The following is a 24,935-nucleotide window of genomic DNA, read 5'->3' as shown; positions in this document are numbered from 1 at the left end:
GCTGCGACGCGTTTAATTAGTAAGTAATCCAGTTAATTAACTTAGTATTTTAATATCTGTTAAATACGCGATATAAATTCGTAAGAAATTCAGAGCAATAATTTGTGCGTTGAAATGCATATACGTCGCAAAATTTATAGAATCGAAATCTATCACGCGAGCAGGTTTTCGGCCAGTTTTTCGGATATAATTCGCGTTCCGGATATATATCTTTCATTAAAATTTGCATATTCATTCATTTATATATTAATAATTGTCTCGAAACACACGTGAGCGTAGAGCGTATTTGTTGTATAAAATGCGGCAAGTGTACGAAAATGCAGTTCCGGAGCAACAGGTCGCGGCGGTAGCATCGCCGAAGCGTGAAATTAGCCGCGCGATTCTCGAGTTTGCTCTAACGTTCAAAATTCGTCGCTTGTGAGACGTTGTGGATGTCGGGTGGATCGTGATTTGATTCGACAGGTAGTAATTGTATTTTTCGTAACGTTATTCTTTCGTCGCGACGTAATAAAGTGTGGATCGCAGGTGACTAATATCGGGAATGTCGGGAATGTCGGGAGTGCCGTACAAAGTGCCGGTTTTCGCGAATGTGTGCTACGAAGGAACGAGGGAGGAGAAGGAGGCCCGGGGAGGCGTCAGGCGATAGCGGAGCAACCCGTGAGGTGAGCGATAAATTAATTAATATTATTATCTATATATTATATAATTATAGATAATTATTTATCCATTACTGGTAAAATACCGGTAAGGGTGTTTATCTATGTAATAGAGTGTGCTATTTTATATTATTGTGTGTGTAATATAATGTATATAAAATATTTTAGATCATATTTTTTCAGAGATGAAAACTTGATAAAATTTTTAATAAAAAAATTGTACAACATTAAATATTTATATGGACACACATATACACACGAAATATTCTAACATGCATATATTTAAGATTTATTATTGTTTAATTTATATAATAATTAGATGTTTGTTTATCAGATATTATAAAGATTTATAATTAAAAAAATTTTTTAGAAAATATATAATTTGTTTTATTAAGTTTTTTATTAAATATCTCTCCGCTTAAAAAAAAAAAAATTACAATGCGCGTAATAATTATTTTTTAAAATATTTATTATTTTAGGTTTACACACATATACATATTTTTATATAACTTGAATGTATTTGTATTTTACAGGTCAATATCATGTATTACACCTCCGCTGCTGCGCATCGTATCGGTGAGTATTGAATATTTTTATTGTAATCCTGACGTGTATTTATTAAAATTATATATAAAATTATATATATATATATATGTATATATAAAAAAAATTAAAGATTGGAATCATATAAAATAGAAATTTTAAAGCAAAATTTTTTATCCTTGATATTGACTCAATAAGAGATCTTCTTAAAACTTTGATTACAAATAAAAAAATACATTGTTGCTATTGAAAATTCTTTTTTTACAATTTACAAATATAAATTTTGTCTTTAGAAATATGAGAATTTATTATATTACTGCACGAAACTATTATATAAAAATAAAAAAACGGGATAAAGAGAATCTGTCTAAAATTATTTTTAGATATAAATATTTGTAACTTTTAAAAATTTATTCCAATATTTTCCATAAAAAGTCCTAATATAAAAAGAAAATCAATGTCACAATAATTTCTGGATTACAAGCTATCAAAAATTGTTCAAGTTTATCACTTAAACTTTGCGCTCTCAAGTCTCATAATCAACATATATTGTATAAATTTATTATCTGTTATCGACTTTCTCGTTCAGACGATATTGATTTTATTTTTTCGCAGTTGAATTTTTTTTACTTTATTTCTTATATATTCGTACTATGTATATTATAACAATCAGCTGGTATCAGCTTGATTACAAAGTTTAATTATTATCAGTTGATTGCTGTAGTATACGAATATTATTTTCATATAAGAGAAATCAAAATAAAATCAATTAAAATTAATAATGATTGATTATCTAATCTGTAAGAATCAACAACACACATACAAACGACAATTTGGTAAGTGCATAATTACGGATCTAAGCAATTTTTACGCGATACTATTGATCGAACTTGACCACTTATAACTATTGTGATATTTTCATATTAGAATTTTTAAATTAATTTTGGGAATATATTATACGATGGTCGCGAGCCTTCCTGTAAATCCCAAACCTCGCAGCGCGACCAGGCTTGTTTTGTCCTGACAAACCGAGGGATACGCCAGTGATTTATTAGCACAGGCAAGCAAATCCTTGTTGCACGCAAATAAAATAAACGAATGGAAAAAAGAACCGCGCAAATGATGCAGCCGCGAGCGTGTTATAGGGCGATAAAAGATTACTGGCGGCGGTACAGGATGAGCTCTAGCGCGGAAAAAAAACAAAATTAAAAGCCACGACGAAAATGTGCTGAAATCGGAGATGAAATCAATTCGCGCGGTAACTCTACCAGGTGAAAACACCGTGTGTATTAATTTCGTTTATCGAGTTTTAGTACAAAGCAAGTTGCATAGAGAGAGAACAAATTAAAGGGCTTTGTATACGTTGTACTTCTAAAATTTTGCATTACCTTTTTTCACATTCTCTATATCGAATAGTTTTGACAATTTGATATATTGCTAAATCTGTATTAATTAAAAAAGTAGATTACATAAAAAAATAAATAAAATTTGGCGAATGCTATGCAACGATGGCCGATTGATTGATATGAAAATGTTCAGTGTGAAAAGCAAAATTACTCTCTCCAAACTGCAGCTGGAAAGCTTGTTTGATTATATTCACGCTGTATATGCAACGTAACTCTTACGTAAACGCGTCGTGGTTTATGCATTTCTCGCCGCGGGCCCGATCGTCGACGCGACGCGACGCGACGCGTTTCGATCCGATAAACTCTGTTGGCGGCGGCAAATGTAGCACCCAAGAAACGATGTCGCGTTGCATCCAGGGCGGCGGGACGATAGTCCGATATAATGACGATGACGAAAGTAAGGTCTACGATAAAGGTAAACGACGGTCTCGTCACATCTTTCAGCCGGATGGCGTGGTGAACGCTCGCTTTTTTTTCACCCTCCCCTTGTCGTTTCCCCGCGCACTGTCACCAGGCCGTACTTCGGTCGCTCAATTCCCGACGAAATGGAATATCGATACGCGGGACATGCCGGGGGAAGTGTAGCGAATATTGAAAAATTCTTGCCTGAAAGAAAAAAAAAGATGGGAGAGCGAGCGAAAAGGAGAGAGAGAGAGAGAGAGAGAGAGAGAGGAAGGGGAAAGAGGGAGCGTTATATAGGATCGTTTGCATTTTTGGAAAATATAATCGACCGGCTTGAATTGATCGGCGCACGTTTGCTTTTGCTCGAATTTGCGCTGTAAAACGTCCGTTACGGAAAACCGCTGATCGGTGCGCCGCGAAACCGAAAGAATTCAGCGTGGGATTTATTTTCATAACAATCTCCATGTTATTGCAGTTCTAGATTTGAAATATATGCATCCCCGGCATCGGTTTGCACGATGATTGCGATAAGTAAAGAAAAACACTTTGTTTTTTGGACGAATCAATCGCGTTTTTCATCGTTCTATCGAGTGAATATATTATAAACTGGTCAATAATAATAATAATAATAATAATAATAATAATAACAATAATAACAATAATATTTTGTTTAAAAGTTTGATTAAAATTGTATGAAAATTAATCGGTTTTGTGATTTTAGACAAAAAAATAACTTGATGAAAAATTGATACTCGTTTGGTATAAATAAATAAATTTTATTGTACAAAAGACTAATAGCTTTCCCAGTGCATTGTTTAAACTTTCGGCCCGGATACAGAAATCGCTTTGAAAATTGCACGGTTCCGGCGGGAAAACGTTACCGGCAATTTAGCCTCGAGTGCTTCGACTTTTTGAATCCGTCCGTCGCAGGCTCCAAGTCCATATCGGCTACAGAGGGACATTCTTTTTTTTTTTTGTAAGCGCATTTGCGCGCGACAGGGATGATTGCTATAGAAAGGGACGTTTTGGGGAGGGATGGTAACCGAGGATAGATTAAACGTACATTTCAAATTTCGATTAAACGGGATTTCGATACACACACGGCGTATGTCCCGGAGGGAAATTTATTGAACGTAGTGTCGGTGTCCGGACGGGGACGCGAGGAGGGGGATGCAGGTTTTCGGACAGTATGGAATCATTGGTTAGTCGATGGGAAGGTGGGGAGGGGGGGGGGGGAGAGTAGTGCGAAAGCCGGTATAATGCGAAATGAAATTGTCACAATAATCATCCGCGAGCGTATATACATTGTGGCCGGATAAGCTGCGATAAATACATACCGCGATTGTCGGTACACACAATTATTTCCGCGCGGAGTAGATATGTTAGGTGTAAAAGACAAGAATCTCTCTCTCTCTCTCTCTCTCTCTCTCTCTCTCTCTCTCTCTTTGTACACAAATTAATTGGCCAACAGACGGCTTAATTATTATCGGCCGCGTGAATTGATCGTCAAAACTCGTAAAAGACGTCGGTGAGAATAAATTCGTGATGTTGTACGCGAATGTATTTAGTGCGATGCTCCTTTATAATTAAACATGCTAGAATGCTAATTCTGTCGATTAAACGCGGAAAGTAATGTAGAGATAATTTATTATTAAATAAACGCGAGAAATACGTAGAAGCGATTTGTGCGCGCGGCTGTGATAAAAAAAAAAAAAAAAAAAAAAAAAGAGGAAATTTATCTGCACTCGCCAAGCGTAAACCACCGATCGCAATTTTATTCTCTGCTATTGACACTTTTTTATTGCTCCTCGTTTCCTTTGGCACCCCGTCACATTTCTTACGGAATTATATAAAAAATGCGGTTGTACTTTCTTTTACGCGCGAATTTCCCTTTATCGGCGCGCGACGAGAGAAAAAGAGAGAGAGAGAGAGACAGTTAATGACTAGATCCTTTCTTTCATCTTCTACTATATTCCACGCTAGACTGAGAATTGGTCCCGGGGGATGAAAGGAGAAGGGGGAGAAGGGCGCGCGTGTGCTAAAGGATCGAAGAAACGCAAAAAGCCGGAAAAAAACGAGGGATATCGATATGCGGGCGGAGTAAAACAGAATCGAAATGAGACAGTGAAACGTCGCTTTGACGGTACGCCGATCAAAGCGCGAGACGATGGTAGACGCGAAAATCTTTTTGTACGGAATTCATCTTCGTTCCGAGCGTTCCGTTCGATTATCGCCGCAGTCTGTTAAAACCATCATCCGGAAAAATGTCGGGTTCTTTGAAACGCGAATTAGGAGCGCGAAGAGACGACGGATATAGTTAAGATTATTCGTACCTGAAAAGTATCCCGTAATTATCCATTTTGTTTTTTTTTTTCTCGTCAAGCATTTACTATTTATCGCGAGCCACACGTCGAACGGGGCTAATGACATCGCGAAGAATATGTTTCTGTTATCCTCATCGTTTGCTTTGTGTCGCGAGTCAGGCAGGCAGCATCAAGAGGATCACAAACTTAATACTTTTTCTTTGAAGTTGAAATTCTTCCATTCGTGTGGACGCCAATTCTTACGATTCCACGTACGTGGCTTTGTAAACATTCCCTTCCTTTAGAAGCCAAGAGATGCTTTTTCGTTAACGGACTTTGTTCTTTGCTCCGTCTAATGCATTGTCTAATTACACATAGTTGCACAAAGAATTTTATATTATATAGAGGAATAGTAGCATATAAACAGAAAAAAATGTTAGTTAATATGCTAAAAAATTTGACTTTTATACTATTTTGTGCTTGTACTACACACATTATTTAATTAAAAGATCCTGAAAAATGTTAGATTAGAGATTAACTTGAATAGTTCTATTTGAAACTTGATTTATTAATTTATAATTAATATATAAATCAATAAATTCAATTATCAAATGTTATTTAGCATAATATTCTGCATGGAAGATTAACATTTCAATTCATAATGCCACCCATTGTATAACACGCGAATCAGGCAATGTATGTCTGGCAATACATGCGTTTATTACTGCGTTACTGCACACAGTTATTGAATAATTATTTATGTCTCTAGAGACATGGCTCTCTCGTTCCATTCTAAGTTCTACCATTATGTGAATTAATTAGAGAATTACCGTAAAGATCTTTGTACTAATTATGCTTTAATATAAAATTGCAAATTAATAAGAGAATGTTGTGTGAATAATACGTTAGAATTGAAATTTACATTTATAAAAAAGTAAATTAATAAATAAATAAATAAAATAATGTGTCATAAATAAATATATAAATTTCATGGGAAAAGATTATAGAACTTTATATACGACACATACATATATGTACTTTATCAACATTTAAAATCACAAAGAGAACTTCGCCATCGAAGGTCCTTGAATCGTAAATCTGTTATGTTGAAATAATGTATTGTCTCTAAATTCGCGATGATAATTATTCGAAGGCAATGTACGATGCGGAGAGAGATTGCTCTCGATTCATAGTGTCACACCATTGCTGCTGGCGGGCGATCGGCAGTATCGAGAAGCGACGCCCGTACGTAGTCCGTCGCCAGTAGTACGATGCGGTAATTTGAAATGCACGAGCATGTCGCGCATTATATATTGACTGCACTACTAGCGCGCCGGCAATGTCGTCGGCATTTCCGAAGTTGTCTCTCACGAAATCCAGCGGTGGCTGATGGTCCTCGTCGTCTCGCTCGATTGTCCTGCCCGCCGCGTAGTCCACGAGCGCTTTTACTTTTACTTGTTTCTCTCTTACTTTTGCTACTCTTCCTCTTTTACCAAGTTTCGCGTAATGGAAAGTAATTTAGAGAGCAACGAGTGCGGCGCGATAATTAACACAAAGAGAATTTAAGTCTCTCTCTCTCTCTCTCCCTCTCTCTCATGCATTAAGTTCTGAATATATTTGGCGATGTCTAATTTTTATTTATCTACTCTGCGCACATATACATACACACAATGCGGTGTTAATAATAAAGATAATAGCTCACAAGCAAATGAGTTGGATCATTTATTTTTTTCATTTTATTTTAGTCTTGGAAAATGTGAGGCATTCTGTATAATCTTTATATAATCTACGATATATACATATATATATATATATAAAAGTAATGTCATTATATTTATACTCATCACTCTAAAGAATAAAGATTACAAAATAAATCTACGCTTGGGATAATGTTTTTTTGACTTATGTCTTGCATAAAATAATGTCTAACTGACAATGTCTAAATAGCTGAACATAATTGCATAACATTACTAAAAGCCGACTGAGACAAACTATATAATTGTCGCTAAAGTGTTTTATAAAATATGTGGTATGTTTGCATTTTTCTCATTCTATTGATATATTCAATTTAAATTATAAATTTTTTAAATTATAAATTATACATTTTAATTCTTTTCACATATACCAAAGTTTAGATATATTCTTTATAAATTACAATCAAATATATATTAGAATGTATAGAATAATTGTGTAAAACTTTCGCTAATATTTTCAGGATATATTCCTATATATTAAAAGAGTGAAAAAAGTTTATATAAAAATGTGTGTATGTATATGTGTGTTCCGGAAAGGTTTCTTTTTCAAATTAGAGTAACTTTTTCTACAAAAACCTTCAATAAAAGAGCAACGCGTCGTATCTCACGATACCAATTTGCAACCACACTCATAGTAATCAATCATAAAGTGAACGAGCCGTATAATGAATCGATAGACAATGTGCGTACGATTTGCCTTGAATTAGTCGATAGACAGATGATGGATAGTACTTGCGTTTCGAGTCTGGTTAAAAAATAGTTGCGCGCAGATAGATAGAAAGGACAGTAGTCATGGGTGGAAGGAGGGTTAAGGGGGCTTGGAAGGAGCGGAGGGGGGGAGGTGGATGGAGTGGATAGACCGGAGAACGCGCCGTTATACTAATTTGGCAGGCGCTCGTTAACGACCCCTTTGAGGTCATAACTTTTGCCGCAAGCTCGACGCGTATGCGAGGGCGGCTAGTGGCGCGAAACGCGCGCGCGATGTACCCGGTGTGTCCTTTCTGCGCCGCGCGCGTCTCCATCCCCCTTCAGTCTCTTTCTAACCGCGTTGTCGCCCCACTACCGGCGGTTTCAACAGCGCTTCAACACTACTCGGCAGTCGGTACTCCAAAAGCATTGCGGTGCTTTCGGTGGCCCCCCTTCGCTCCCCCACGTAGAGAACCCTCTCTCGTCCGCCGAGCGGAAAGGGGTGCACGCACGTTACTCGACGAGCTTTCGGGCGCATGCTCGGCCAATAAGCGCGCGCGGCGCGCAACGTAATCGCACGTTCGGGGGTAGGGATGAGAAACGTGCTCTCATCTCGCGGACGCTCCTCGAGGAGCTTTTCGGCAAGCTCAGTAAGCGCCGCGAGCTCGCCGTGGCCGGAAGCGTCGCGCGGTTGTTACGCGTTGACACGCAAGGTTTGATCCTCGCTCACCTGGCGGCGAGCGTGCCATTATTCGCAAGTTCTGAAATTTTTCACGGCGAAAAGTTCCGACGAATCGTGATATTTTGGCTGATGTTTCCTTTCCGCCAACTCGCGCGATTGATTTGCGTCAAAGCACAAGATATATAGTCAACGGTTCTCTAAAAAGTTACTTTACGGGGGTGTAAAGGGATTATTTCATTAAACTCCAGACAAAAGTCGTGACTTTTTGAGAAAAAGTAAAAAGAGAGAGAGAGAGAGAGACAATTAAGTTGAAGCCTCGCATCCCTTTCGCATTAAACCAACGCTTTGATCAAAAGATAAAAGTTTGACTTATTCGATGAATAGAAGGAACGTCTGGTTGCGCTAGGAGGCACTTCAACTTACTTCACTAAGTTACGTCAAGCGGATCTCGTATTGAGGAATCGCGAGGTCGCTTTCGGCGAGCTGACGTCATCGAGAACAAGCAAGTAGATCGAGGATTCACGGCGGGGGAGAATACTATCTCCCAAGGCTAGAGGAAAGAAGCCGAAGGCGAAACAGCAACAGCCAGCAGCCGGAAAAGGAACAGAGAAGTGAAAGAGAAGGAAGAAGAGAGAAGAGTCGAGAGACGTTAAAGGGAGTATCAAAGGCGAAGAACGAGAAGGAGAAAGCTCGGAAGCTCGAGCCTCGGGGTTATTAGGAGAGGCAAGTTAGACAGACGAGATAGAATTTCGATCAAGCCACTTTCGGGTTGCAGTGGTTAAGAGCCGATTAATGCGATCGGCTCTAATTAACGATCAGCTATTTCGCAGTCGTAACTCGCTTTTCCATCTGACAGTTCTTTATGATTCCGGATATCTATTAATTGAGACGTCGTCATCGGAGGAGAAGGAAGAAGGGTGAATCGATCTCATCTCGATGCCGACTCGAGATATTTTCGGTGCCATTCAGATTCAATGATGAAGGACGTAGCATTCCCGAGGAACGTCTTGGTACTTGTTATCAATTGATTGATCAGAGTGGCTGATCAAAAGAGGGGTCGATTCCAACGCATTAATCGGACGATGCTTGATAAAAGCACGTAAGGATCGCACCTGTTTCTTTACGCTTTTCTTTCGTCGAGGGAGATCTCCTCCGAGGGGAAGCAGCTAAGATGTGCGCGAGATCGTTGCTGCTGTGCGTCCTCGGTATCATCGCTGTCGTCAACGGTAAGCCGGCGACAACGTTAGCGTTAGCTCAGTTTCGGAAGTGTATTCGCTTGGAAAAGTAGTTTTCCTTCTCGCGTGCAAGAGGAGAAAAATTTTATAGCAAGACAAAGATTCTCCGTAATTCCATATTTTTAATCGAAAAATTATTAGAAGTATTTCTGTGATTTATTTATTATATAACTGTTTGGGATATTGATGATTATTGAACATATTTACATTATTTCTTAAATGAATAAGAAAATATTACGAAAAAGGGCGCTTTCTGGGCATACTTTCAGTCAAATAATCAGGGATAAATCAGGGATAAATGTGAAGATTAATTGAAAATGAGATAAAGATCAATAAAGTGTAATATTAATTATAAGTTTGCAAGATAATCTGCGGTAGATTAAAAAAGAAGCTTGTTTTTTATACACAACTAAACTTTGAGGCTTCGAGAAAATCATTTGTCAAGGAACGTGGAGTTTTTAAGCTAACTCGAATTTCGCGTGTAAATTTTACGCCCGGCTCCGGAAACGTAAGTAACGGCTGACCCATCATTCTTTATGTTTCTTGTCCTCCGGTGTGCTTTTCTCCGCATGGCGCGGCGCGGCGTTGACGGGCGACACGTATGGACTTTGCAGAAAAAGAACGACGCGGGAGAAAGAGAGCTGACGAAAATGCTCGCTCGTCGAGCACGCGGGAACACGACCGTTTTATACATGGCCGGTTTTTATAGCCATACGCCATACGCGCGTGCCGATGGTCGTAATCTATGTGCTGAAATCGGAGGATGACGGAGAAAGACGGATAGCACACGGGCGGGTTTAATACGATAGACTGAAAGAGAGAGATAGGGAGAAAGACGGACATTTTCGCGAAGGATGAAAGAGGGATGCAAAAAGAATGAGAGCGACAGAGAGAGAAGGTAGGAGTTGGGAAGAAAAGCGGTAAAAAGCCGGGCCAGGTTAAGGTTGTTAACGCGTGCTAACGGAGCTCATTCGTTGTACAAACTGCGAGAAAAAAAAACGCTGATATTTTCGCTGCTTCAACGTATCGGTGGCAAAAACGCGGATGATCGGCATGACGAAAAATTACGCAGAGGGCAGAGCGAATGGTATTATTTTGTGCAGGAATAAATTGAAATATGACCGCGGATATATATAATAATTTTCTTTTTCAGCGGTTTCCGAATTACACGCTCACGTATACATATATATATATATATATATATATATATATATATATATATATATATATATATATATATTTATTCGAGTTGCCTGTTCTCTTTTTCTATCATTTGTTTAGAATTTTTCTACCGAGCGGAAAAACTCGCGGCTTGTTTTTGTTTTCTGCGTATCTGCAGAATGTCCGCTTGTAATGGCGATATTTTAAATCGTTCGAAGTCACGAGTTTGCAAATTTTTAATAAAATATCGTAGCTTTAACGACGAAATCTTTTAATTTGAAAAATTCAAATTAAATTAATATTGAAAATAATTGCACGATAAAAAATCTTTGCGATTTACTGGACAAATATAATATGGATGATGTTTCGGTGACTTTGGGATATCGTATATATTTTATCATGATATTTTTTCTACTCAGAAGATTTTGGTTTGAACAGTCTGGCGGTGTTTCTGTTTGTGTGACCGCGTTCATATTAATTAATATAATCCCAACGGGCGTGTTAACTGTGGTTTGTGTGCGCGCGGATGTTGTTGTGCGAAAAAGTTAATTTCATATATTTACAAAGGGGAAGAAGCGCTTTTTGGATATATGTAACAAAAGTATTAGTGGATTGGTTTAACGTGTAAGACACGCGCGTTGCGCTTCCGCCATTGTTTGAAATCCATGTAATTAATTAATCATGACGTTACGCGCGATATCACAAATATTTGAAATAAAAAAGCATAACTATATTCATCGAGCATCGTGATTAATGACGGAAATGCATACTCGCTATATGTATACGATATTGAGAGCAATCAAAGGAAAAATTGATTGCAATTGGATAAATACTGGAAAAATAGGAAACTTTTATTATCGAAAAGTAGTATAGTTGTGTGAAATTAAAGAAAAAGGCAGGAATAATAAATATCATAATTAAAAGAATTTAAGATAAAAATATTTAACAGACGTGCATATAGCATATAAAAACAAAAATTCAATTAAGACGGTTATATATTGTATTATACTATTTTTTTCAACGCGCTTTTTGTGATATACGTTTGCACCTCGTTCCCCATGTACAGTGAAAGTGAGAAACGAACAACGGGGGCCAAATTTCAGTCGCGCGATTTGATTCCCGTTCGAATCCCGCACGAAACTGTCGGATATTGTTGGATTCGAACCAATCATCGTCAGCAGGCTGCGCGAGCGTGATTCCAGACGATAGAAAGCACAGAGCTTGCACGTTATATCCGTCGTCACCGGAAATCTAGTCCTCCTCCTCGTATTGGCTATCGCACGAAATCGACTATCGTTCGAAGACGATGCTCGGTTCAATGACGATCGGGCCCTCATTTTAAAAGGATTTTAAAGATGTATCTGGAAATTGAACGCTCTTAACACCATTATACCATATACAAGCGTAAATCGCGTCTTTGCATACATTGCATAATATAAAAGTATACTAACTATGTAGGTTCTGCAGAAATGAGTCAGATTTATGTACATGAGGGGTTGTTGTTGCGTAGCATAAAGCGAATCGTGACGCGATATGATGATAATCACGACTCATTTATTAAAAAATGATTAGCGTAATTTTTGCCGCTTGAATTTTGCACCACACGCTGACGGTTTCGTGTAAACTTATCATTAAGGCGTCTGTCAACGTCGCGATTTCAAGTATTTGCGTGCTACAATCCTTGGCTGTGACTAAAATTACCGGCGACAACAACATCTGCATCACGCAGCGTGCTATGTATAGGTGATGTCTTTGATGACACGAGCGTGTCGATACGATTGACAGTTCGAGTTGCGCTGACAGTTCGAGCTATGCCAGAAATAACAACTCGTTCGAAATCATCGACAACTTATTCAGGCGATAATAAAGACAAAATAAATATCTCGAACTATTGTCTTGGAATAAAACAGTCAATATTTATAAGCATTATAAAAAATTACACGTAAACGCATCAGTTGAATCTTTATGAATGATTAAAGAGAATTTAGAGAGATCCGAAATGAATCGAGATCTTTAAATCGGCTATCAATAATTGCTGCTGTATTATAACGGCAATATAATTATTGGAAAGTTAATGTCAAATCAGCTGCAACGCGTAATATTAGAACCTTATTGGATAAATTAACGGATAAAATCTAATGAGGCAGACTCAATTATACCGCGGTATAAATGTAAAGTAAAACGATAATAGATATTACGCGGGACGGGAAACGATACGAGCAATTTGAGCAAACTTACTTGAATTCTCTGCTCGTCGCGACCCTCCCGGCGCGAGAATTCTACCTGTGAATTTTACGATGGCCTTTTTCCACTTGGCGGATTACGAGCGTACATTCAGGTGAAAATGCTTCCGTTGGGATATGGGAATGCGGTCGCACACGCGGCACAGGAATATTGTTAAGAAACGTTACACAGACAATATGTACAGAATGCGTAAAGGACTGTGAGACATTGCGATAGTCCATTCTGCAAAAAAAGTATCACCACCGACATCTTCTCGACAAACAAAAACACGAAAGAAAAAGAAAAGAAACAAAAACAAAGAAATGAAACGAAATGAAAACAGCATTGAAAGAGCGCGCCGTACAACACGTGTACGTACCTACATTAAATGATCTACGCATCGTTATTATAATTCCTTTATTTTTCAGGGGTTGTCTTTCCGAATCTCCCCCGCGAATACTCCGTTACTTTACTCTCTTGCAATTACAGCGCTTCGTTCACGTCTCTTCCGAGGGCTCCAAGGATCGTTGACCGCTCAAGGAAACACACAAGTAAAGTCATTAAAAATTATAAAATTATCCAAAAAGAACAATCTCTCTTTTTTCAAGTGCCTGATTAGATATAATATTCGGATTCGCGAGATATATGTAACGTTTTCCAAAAAAAAAAAAAAAAAAAAAAAAATCGAATCTTGTTTAATTTGATAACTTTAGGTAAACTCGAATATGAAAATTGCCAACAGTAAAAATCAGTGCAGCAACTCAATGCTCGTTAAAGTTAAAATTAAATAATTTTATCCTTTTATGACAAACCTCGTTGATCTTTTACGCGTTTTAAAGCAAATAAAATTAAACAAAAACAAATGTTATGCATGATATTTGCTTTGGTGATTTCCCATACCCACTCGAGAATATTAATCGTCAAGCTAAACACAGATGTGGGAGTGGCATTTGCATCCGATTAATTATTAATACATGAGAATGATAATGACATGGAATACCTGTCACGCCATAGTCATCGAGTTAATCATTAAATGAATAGCTCGGGGCGGCAGTAGCACGATAAGCCATGAGAGCCACATGAGAATAAACTGCGTGTGTGACGCCCTTAGCTCATATTCCCATTTATTAACGAATTAGTGGCACGCATGCAACGCGCGCCCCGCGCCGTGTTCTGGGCGTTTTCACGCATTTTTGCGCGTCACAGGAAATTCTCTAGAGCGACGATAAAATATTGTATGCGGAATTACGCGGAAACGCGAAATAAAATCAGCAGCATTGCGCGTTGGTCGTGCGTTTTGAGAAAAATATGAGGTTCACCCGACCGACAGAAATTATGTACACACGGTGACTGATAAATTGAGACGCGCGGATAATTCAGACGAGAGAGAGTTTCTCTCTCTCTCTCTCTCTTTCGTCCTCTTATTATTCCGTTTTCCCTAAGCGTACAAAAACGTCGCGAAGCGAGACGGGTTGATTAATTACGACACCGACGACGTGTGTGCACTCGCGCGTTGTATCGGCCTTGACGACGACGCGACGACGTCGAGACGACGACGATGACGAGAACGCGGACGTCTTTCCGCATGACATACTATGAGCACGGATATTCACGAAAGGCATCCCCGCCGCTACGTATGTACGAGTATTGCGAGAAATGCGGCGGTAAGATGACGCCTGCGGATACAGAGGATGCATACACGAGTGCACTCGCATATTTACTCGTGTACATGCATGGTACACGCGTGTCGAGGAGATGTACTAATTCTCGTCTTGAAATCTCGAGTCTCCTTTGATAGAGATTCGTGAAAATTGTGATTAATCAAAATTTAAGTGAAAAGAAGTACCACTGATTTTTATTTGGAAAGAAAGATCTTATTTTAATCGCAAAGCATGAATTGAAAAGCAATAATATATCAAAGATATATTTATATCAAGATATAAATTTCGGCATCTCTCTCCCTCTCTCTCTCTCTTTTTTTATCTAGTTTGCCGATAAAAATGCGCGATTGAAGTAGCAAGCTGGATAATCGGGATTTTTTCTCCTTTTCTTACTCGAATGTGGTAGTATATTGGATTATTTATCGGCGCGATGCGGTTGAATTAGGAGGCGAAACGCGCGGGAACGTTTCGGCGATTCGTATGTCCATTCTTTGTGCGCGTCTCTTTTTTTCTCGTTAGCATATCCGGGCCGCTTCAGCGCTGGGGATCTCGCTCGAAAATGAAAGGGATTTTGGAAAAAAGCGTGCTAAGCCGCGACGAGGGAAGGCGTATATATGGCAAATTGAAAAATACGCGAGTACCGCGTAAATGCTGTTTTTCTCTCCCTTCTTTTTTTTTTTATCCGCAAACGAGAGAGGGTTTCCGGGCTACCGCGGCGTCGACGATGGTGCGTATATTCGAACGTCGCCATGGTTTATTCAAAGCATAATCCAAGGAACGGACGGGTGAGAGGTCAGGAAATAATTACTTTACTGCCAGATTTACTCGGGTTATATTTTCACGGTCGCTCTTCTTTTTTTTTCTATTTTTTTTCCCCTCTACGAAGAATAAAACATAGGCGGGTATGTGATCGATAATGCTGTCGCCGCATCGTCGCGACGAAATCAAAAAACGGAAAATATGTTTTTTAATCGGATTGATAGACGGATCTAAATACACGCAGCATATTGCGTATTTTTACGATTTAATTACAAACCCCGATTTTACGCGCCATACGTAATGTGGTAAACGCTATGAATACTTATAAATTTAATTCTGTGTTATTAAAGTGAAAGCTTTAGATTTGTGGGACGCATTTTGTACGTAAATCATTCCATGACGCACGATATTTAAATCACGATGGTCGGTTATAGCCTTGGCAATGAAAGCGCACGAAACACGGTAGCTGTTTAGCAAGATGAATAATTTCGCGTAATATTTTCAAATAACGTGGAAAATATTTCGTCGTTGTAAATTGGCGTTTATTGCGAAACACCGTGTCCGCGTTGCGCGTTTATTGTTTATTTCGTGCATTTCGCTAAACGCAAGAATAGCATAATTTTCTTTTTTCTTTAATTTTCGACGTCACGTTAATATCGAATGAAAAAAACCGCGATATTACTTTGCATCCGAAAGTAATTCAGTCGACATGTCGGTGAAAATCATTTTACAAGTTTAATAATACTCCGTTGTAAATATTATCAACAGAAACGTCGGAAAATAATTTGCATCTCGGAGTTTCCTTGCTGTTGGAATAAATAAAATATCTCGCGTTATATTCAAAGTGAGACACAGATATTTTCATTTACTGGCAACTGAAAATAGTTGTAAAAGTAAATGTGAAAGTTAATAAGGCGGTGAAAAAAATGCGTTTTTTTATTCCGGAGTCTGCGGTTTAAAAAAAAGAAAGAGAGAAAGAGAAAAAGAGAGAGAGAGAGAGAGAAGGAGAAAAGTGGCCAATGAAAAATTGCTCGTACGTATTCGGGATCCTTGTCGCTCCAGGTCGTCGTGAGATGATTAGGACGTTAAATCCGAATGTTATTACGATTTCACGGCTCGGCCGAGGTCATCCCGGAAGGACGGGGATTATGGCTGCGGATATAGGATAATAAGGATCCAAGGAGGTAAAGACGAGAACTTGGTCGTACGTGACTGGAATCGCGTGTCGAAGAAAGCTCGAATTACTTTGACAAACTCCGCGGCGTACGTGCCCCGTCTCCTCGCAAAAGAGTCATGCTTGTTAGAAATCAGCGGGACATACGTATATATAACCGAATACGTAGGATACGTAGGAGTGTAGTCGAAACTGAATTAATTTCTGTTATGGCTAGAAACTACTTTCCGGAGATGTTTGAAACCTGTACTGTATTTCGCAAAGCTCGCGGATACTCGACGAGACGCAGAGAAAATTGTATGTCGCGAGTAAAATTCGTTTTAAAGTGGAAGGTGAAATTTTTCTGTTGCATCATATACGCGTCATTGGATAATCAAATGTTAAGGATAAACGATTAGATATCTTTATTTTTATCTGAATTTTCACGCAACTTACTTTTCTTGTAAAGTAAAAATATATACATTTCTTTAATATATGTGAGAAAAGTCTTAAAATTATATTTCGGTGGAGTTTCTCTATGCAACGGGGAGTATATATTATGAAATAAACGAAAAGGAGAAGAAAATAAGTTTCGATCCTCGTGCTCTTCGCGGCGATGCGCATTCTCTGCCTCTGCCGAATGAATAATTCTTGCATTTCAACCGTAAAAGTCGTTTCGAGATACAATACGACGAGCCAAAATTCGAGATGTGCGCGAAAAGAAGCCGACGCGCCGCCGGAATACATGTAACTATTACAAGATATTGTCGCGCTATATCGCGACGTCGGCCAACTTTTCCCGCCGAAAAGTTCGCGAAACAATGACGGGGAGGTTTACATCCTCTTCTCGTATATATCGTACGGAATTACGTTGGCGTGCGCCGTCTATATCTATCCGACGCCGATAGCAAGTTTACATCTGCGATAGTGGTTCGAAATGTTCTCTCTATCTATCCCGTTACTTACTTTTATTCCCGCCATGCCTCGGCTGCGATCTCTCGCTCGGCGGTCCCATTCGCCGAGTAACCCCACTGGCGTCGCCGACCCAATAGTACACCTATCTACTACTCTCAGCCAAGTTACGATTCGGTCGAGAATGTGATACCTCGGAATCCGACTTTCCTTGTTTGCTAGGATCGACCAGGAGGAACGATGGACCGCCCGTCGGAATCGGTAACCCGATATCAATTGAATCGGTCATTTCGAAAGGGTCGTGTCTCCGCAAACGGAAATTTTATAGAGGAGACAAGGGGACGGTTAAAGTGGCTTTTTTCCAACTGGGACAAAATTAATCAAGTCGCTGTGACTGAAAGATTGCGGCGATGTGGAGCGCGTCACCGTGTATATAGCGTGCAAGTCCTCAGACGAATTTTATGTTTGCTTCGTTTCGGAATGGCGTTCTCTATCTTTCTCTTATAAACGTTTAAATCGACGTAACGGACGTCCCTAGCATTTTGTACACGAGGCAACTCGTGTACTTTAAATCGATTAATCGCGATGGGAACTGGTTGCGTGTGTAAAAACATTTCCGGGGGATCGATGGCGATCACTTGAAACTTTGGGCAATAAATGTCGAAGACCTATTACGCGAAAATTACACGTAAATTTAGTTTCGACAATTGAAATTCCAAATCATTCTTCACAGGCACGAAAAGTTTTACCGCGCGTTCGATCGTGCGCGCGTTCGTGTTGGTATTATCGAAATAATTCTTTCACTGTCTAGAAGAGCCGATAATGTAACTCTCGACATTTTATCGTAGAGCCTTCGCGTCTCTTGTTGTTACCAATATCATCGCTAATCTTACGTCACCCGATTTACGATTTATCCTTTAATCCGATTTTCCTCCATTCACCAGGAAACCAAGAAAAGCTGCGATTCCAGATAGATATTCATGGTTTTCGGATTTTCATGATATTACGAGATTGCTGAAAATAATATTTTAAACAATGAATAACGTTCCTCATTATTCAATAATAATCGATTCGACATAATGTAGTATTGTACAAATTTAATCTTCACTGAAATAAGCGATAAGAGAACATGAATAAATTTAATTTACGTGTAAATGTAGAAATATAGGAATATATAAACCAAATTCTTCTATACCCGGATAATTAATATTCGACATTGGCAGATGAAAAAGTTTTAGTTTGTTGAATAAAAGATATCAAAAATTAACCCAGAGAATTCAGATAAAAGTTTGTTTAAAGTTACTTTGCGCGCCGGCGCGTGTAGATCACGTTAAACTTTTATTAGAGAGAGCCGCCAGTAGTAACGGACGAAACTGGTCAGCCTCGCCTGGACACGCTCCTTCGGTGCGCATTCTATCGACCCTGATGTGTCCGCTTCCTTACGCTGCGAAACAGGGCGTTTCGAGAAACAGTGACAATAACGGCGAAAGAGCATAATAACGTCGTAACTGAAATAAAAGCACACTGGCCGGAGATGAAATGAGCCGGCAGTAAAACTGCGGAATGTGCCGTGATGCATATAAGTCCTCATTTGTTTCAATTTGCGACGTTTGTTCTCGCTCGTCCGTCTCCCTTCCAACTATGCCTTTCAACAGCCTTTTCCCGGCGTAACCCTCCGTTGATTATTGTTACCCGACTGACGGAAAATGGCATCCCCGCGCATTATTGTTAGTCGGCTGCGAGGGCGGATTTTTGGCGCATAAATTCCAACGAGCGACCTCGCAGACAATACGCTTTTCTCGGATTGTAACAGAGGCTATGTTTGTCTTAATCATACGTAAGGAACGTTTTTTTTTTATGTTTATCTTTTTTTCCGGCTGCCTCGACTAGAAGCATAAACGGGCGAGAAGTTGTAAACTGCTAACACAGGGGCTACCTACGAAACTTACTTCCATTTCACGTCGCGAGATTTCTTAACTCTAATCCAAGATCTAGTTTCGTTTAAAAAATTTTATACTGCATATTGGTTAAACATAAGATTAAACTTTATAGTCGCCAATAATAATATTTCTTCTTTTTACGTGAAAATATATTTAGAGAATAAAGAAGTAAGTTTTTTATTAAAAAAAAAAAAAAACAATATATTGAAAATGCATTCGTGAGTCACGGTGAATCACATCGGGAAAACTTGGGTGTTAAATAAACGCGATCCCGCGGGTATTGCGATCGGATGATTCATGAATATCGGCTATCGTCTTCGCGGTGACCGCCATTGTGGAGCTTGATGCATCCATCCGCTCGCCTCTTTCCCCTTCCTTCCCCTCCCCGCCGGCTAACAACGTCCAACCTTTCCCGAGGATTTTATTTTGCCCCATTACCTCCATATCGGAACGAACCGGCGCTGACGTCATCGAGTTCCATCAAGTTGCCAATTTTGCACTTTTCTCGACCCTTCGTCAACCCTCCCTGGCATTGCATCTTCTACAGAGCTCCTCTCGCATTTGTTTTCTTAAAGTCTTGACATTGGACATTGTCCCTATCTTAAAATAAGTCTTGCTCAACTTTTTGCTTTTGTACTAATGACATTCAATTTAATCTTTGGTTAAATATATTATATATATTCTTATGCGATATTCTTTGAAATTTTGCGAGATTTTTGAGATGTTACTATTTTGAAGTTAATTTTATTTTATTTATGTTTTAATATATATATTATATATGATTACAGTGTATTATAGTAATTACATAGTTTAATAAAAAATAATTCTTGTTCGAACAAAAGAAAGATGATAATTTTCCATAGTTTTTTTTTTACGTTGCATACGATATGGATCAAATTGTATTATCATGTTACAATTTTGAGAAATTTGCGATTAGAGTGGCAGTTATAATACAATAAAATATATTAAAATGGCATTTGACATTTCATGCAACTTTAACCACAAATTACTCAAAATTGTGATGTGATTGATGTGATGCAATTTCGATAACAATTCCGTCCGGAATCGTATCCAGCGTAACAAAAATTCTCGGAAATTACTTTCTTTTTGTATCTTTTTTGTTGAGCTGTGCTATAATACATTAGAGCTACCGAAAATGTGATGTTACCGCCAATTTGGCGTGTACTTAATAAATCTATGACCTCCAGAAAATCAAGACTTAGGGTCGAGTGTGATAAAGCTCGTCTGTATGTTATTCGAAGATACATTGCATACTATAAGGCAACAACTTCCTCAGGTTTGTTTATGATATCTCATAGACGAGCTAAACAAGGATAGCGTTTGTTGTTTGGGAAGAAGCTTTACGCATTTTCACTGAGATAAATTGCGAGCGTTTCACCGAAAAGGACACAGCGCACGTGATGTAAGGGGAAATTTAATGGGTTACGTGTCAATTTATATATCGATTGCGAATAACTTTCCCCGATTTGGATTTTATTCTATTTTTATGCCTTTTTGTTTTACGCTGATATAAGATTATCGTTTTTTAGCAGATTCTGCCGATAAATGTAATATCAATCTTTCTTTATCGAAATTTTTACGAGAATTCTAAATGAACATTTATTATTAAAAATCTTAAGGAACTTCGGCGAAATAAGATTCAGTAGTGTAAAGAATCAGATAAGAAGATTTGACTGTTCCAGTTGATTCCACGCGGAGTCTATGAAAAATTGAGGCAAAAGTTTTAATATCGTAGAATTAAAAAGTTGCGACAAACTATAGTCTCGCATTGGATTTTTGTTAAAATAAAGTAGATCTGTAACTCTCTTTGACGCATAATTTGCGAAATAGCATATTAGCATTAAGATTGATATCATATCCGGGTAAGATTATTCTGGAACAATTTTTATAAGTATGCGACCATTAAGGTTCATATTGTTCTAAGAATATTTCCGCGCGAGGAGCATTAATCTCTACCGCCGAATCACCTTTGAATATTTTATCTTTAACGATCGACTCCGAGACTAAAACAAGACTTATTCGATATCCGCATTAAACAGCTTCGAGCGCTCGTTAAAATACGAATTTGAGATCGCCGGGCATCATGTTTTCTTCTAATTATCCTTTCCTAAGAGGGATTCCGCACAAAATCTTATTTGGGAAAAATCGAGCGAATAATTCTTAGCCGCATCGCAGAATCGCGAAGATGTTGAAAGACATATCGTACATGTTGCACGTGTGTATGACGTACTTTGATCAACTACTATTGCTGCTAACAATAAGTAAATATCGACTGATCGAAGAAATCATGCTTGAAAAAGAAAGAGCGCGACTTTTTCCATCACAGTGTATATTTTTTTCCGCTCGCGTCTGTATATGCATGTCCGTTTGTCATCATGGGTGCGCTCTGTACAAGGCTCACGAGATAAATGGCAAACGGTGGAGATATATTCGCGAAGAGCGAGGGCGGGGGTAAATGCGGATTTCGAGAGGGGAGTCTGCGAGGGGGCGAAACAGGACGGTGTCGCGTTAAGAAGAGGGTCCGTTTCAATTCAGATAGCGATGTCAGCGTAGGACGCGTCAGCTGGCAGGCTTTCGGGGCAACGGTCGCCCCCTTCAACCCCTCCCCACCCCCTCTCCTCACTCGAGCAATGCACGGCAAAAAGCGGGGACAGGGGTGAGGAGAGAGCTGAGGGCAACCTGGCGAGCAGATAACGCGGGTGAAATGTGCACGGGCATTATTTTCCCGGGTAAATGTGGCGTAATAGAAAAAAAGAACGGGAATCTCTGGGCGGGAGGGGATTGGGGTGGGAGGGAAGGGGAGGAAGAGAACGGCGTGGCGGTGCACGCTCCCGAGTTATCCGGACTTTATTTTGCGGGGGTAGAGGAGAAAGGGGGGGTCAAAGGGCGGGGAAGGGAAACTCGCGCGTCGGGCAATTCTACTTGATACCGTTGGACGGGAGCGAGTGCAATGATTGAAGACTCTCCGGTGCACAAGAATCAGGCAAGTTCGCAAATGTTAAGGGCGAGATTCCGATCAGTGGCGTTTCAATGAAATGGAAATGGATTGCGTTGTCCGACTAGCGTTGAATTCTAGCGAATGTTGCGAAAAATTGTATTTGCAAATATTTATTAATTTTGTTAAGAAAAAGAAAATTACCATAATATTATTTTAGATATTCTCTAGTGCATCACGAAACGTAGGCAAATATATGGTGGTTTGCAAACGCGCGAGCGATAAAAATTAATAAATGCTTGTGACGCATTTTGACAACAAGACGTAGACCTTTTATTTACGCCAAGAGATTCTTGTGGATACTTTTCTTTCATAATATCTTGGTGTTTATATTTTTTTGCGAAAAACTGGTAGCGAGGTTCAAAAAGAAAGACGAACGAGTAAAAAGTAACTAGGTGTCGTAAAGTAGAAGGATAGGAGATAGCGAACGTACACACAGGACGAATTTCTGAAATATTTTTGGCGAGAAAATTTCGGGAATTCGTTGCTGCAGGATGCCATGAATTCTTCTCAGAAATTTATGGATCCTCGACAAAGTCTCGGTCGGGCTTCGTGAGAGGCGAGATATAATTACGACGGGGTAAATGGGGATGGATAGCGCGGGCAGGGACAGGGGGGGGGGGGCAAAACGTAGGCGAGGTGAGGTGGTACAGGCGTTGCAAGAGGTAGTCTGGGGCTGTCCGTTAATGTCGACCACGAATTATGTACACGAGACTCGAAATAATGAGCGTAAATCGATAGCCAGGAAGGAATACGATATAAGTTTCTGCTGATTGCGCAACAATTATATTGGTTAATTATGCTCTAATGGTGAACCATTACTTGCAAACTTTTTATCGCACTCATCTCTTTCTCTCAACAAAGTGATGACAGAAAGAACAATTGAACGAGAGATAGAAACATTTTGATGGGGCGGGGAGGGACAGGGGGGGGGGGGCAAAACGTAGGCGAGGTGAGGTGGTACAGGCGTTGCAAGAGGTAGTCTGGGGCTGTCCGTTAATGTCGACCACGAATTATGTACACGAGACTCGAAATAATGAGCGTAAATCGATAGCCAGGAAGGAATACGATATAAGTTTCTGCTGATTGCGCAACAATTATATTGGTTAATTATGCTCTAATGGTGAACCATTACTTGCAAACTTTTTATCGCACTCATCTCTTTCTCTCAACAAAGTGATGACAGAAAGAACAATTGAACGAGAGATAGAAACATTTTTTTATAATTGATGGAAAGTGTCGTGTTAATTATATTGTATGAAAGGTTGAGGATACTTATTATAAAGGATACTTATTATGAAAGATACTCGTTATATTTTTATGGGAATAAAGAGAAATAAGGGTGAGAGAAAAGATTATAATACAAGTATTGAGTTTATGTATTATTTTGATATTTTTATATGACACTTGATATATTTTCAAAACATAATAAATATAATTATATGTGAACGCGTATAAATTACTAATAAAATTACAGTTAAAATACATTATAAATAATGTATATTAAAATAATGATATTAGTAATAATATATCACTTTTGTAGTGTATCAAATTAAAGAGCGCTTTATGATAAGGATATTAACAATGACAAAGGATTATCCATAATACATTACACATCATTATCGTGATCAAACAGGTGTTCTCAGCGATGTACTTTAAAACAACCTTATTAACCTTTGAACTTTTCTATAAAAATTTTCCTAACAAGACTTGGGTCAATCATTTAAAAAATTGGCAGATAATTATAAGAGAACACTATCGACAGCGGATATTAAAAAAAAAATATTGTTTATTATTTTAAAAAAAAATTTGACGTTCAACAATCAATCTAAATCTTAATACGCTTAATTTTTTGATATTTCCATTTTTTAAGTGATAGCAAGTGCTCCGACTAATATTAGTTACTCAAGCAGGCTTATAAGTTTTTATTACTTTCAGATACGGTTCTAAAAAAGCGCGTATAATAATTTCTAGTACAATGATACATTATTCCAGGAGCTGACATAACACCTATGCAACCTTTTCGCGAGAATGACATTATCACGTGGCGCGATTAAATTCCGTATATGATCTAAAAGCGCTGCACATTGCGTCGCGTCATCACGAGGGGCTTTATCGATTGCAAGTATAATGAATAGAGATTTACAGCAGGCGAGAAGCTTGTCACCTGCGATGGAATATAATGAATAATATTTATAAAATATTTTTACTATGATATCGCGCGCCTGAAAAATGCCTTCATTCCAGATTATTGATGTTGTTTAAGCGACGAGTTAAATATCTCATATCGTTTTGTATGATAGATAATATTTCATATACATATTTTTAGGTATTCGATAATTTTGAAGAATAACTATTTTTTCTCGAATGTCTTATTTTTCCACGACATCGCACATTAGTATTTTATTTATTTCATCCTCTAATTTAATATATGAAAAATTA

General features: G+C 38.6%; 1 protein-coding gene across 4 annotated transcripts in view; it reads left to right on the top strand.

Annotated features, from left to right (window-relative positions):
- Positions 1 to 447: 447 nt before the first annotated feature.
- LOC115232902 (carbonic anhydrase-related protein 10) overlaps positions 448 to 24,935 on the top strand; it is a 142,040-nt gene continuing 117,552 nt past the window's right edge. Inside the window, exons 1-2 of one of the 4 annotated variants that reach the window (XM_029803072.1) lie at positions 448 to 662; positions 1,190 to 1,232. In XM_029803072.1, coding sequence (XP_029658932.1) covers positions 588 to 662; positions 1,190 to 1,232 — 118 coding nt within the window. In that variant the 5' untranslated portion in view covers positions 448 to 587. Of the gene's footprint in view, positions 663 to 1,189; positions 1,233 to 8,244; positions 9,660 to 24,935 lie in introns of those variants that run through there. The other 3 variants (XM_029803069.1, XM_029803070.1, XM_029803071.1) reach the window with 3 other exon arrangements.

The sequence above is a fragment of the Formica exsecta genome, unplaced genomic scaffold (genome assembly GCF_003651465.1).
Source record: "Formica exsecta isolate Colony F162 unplaced genomic scaffold, ASM365146v1 scaffold1505, whole genome shotgun sequence".
NCBI classification, from domain to species: domain Eukaryota; kingdom Metazoa; phylum Arthropoda; class Insecta; order Hymenoptera; family Formicidae; genus Formica; species Formica exsecta.
This window is presented reverse-complemented; position numbering and strand designations above follow the sequence as displayed.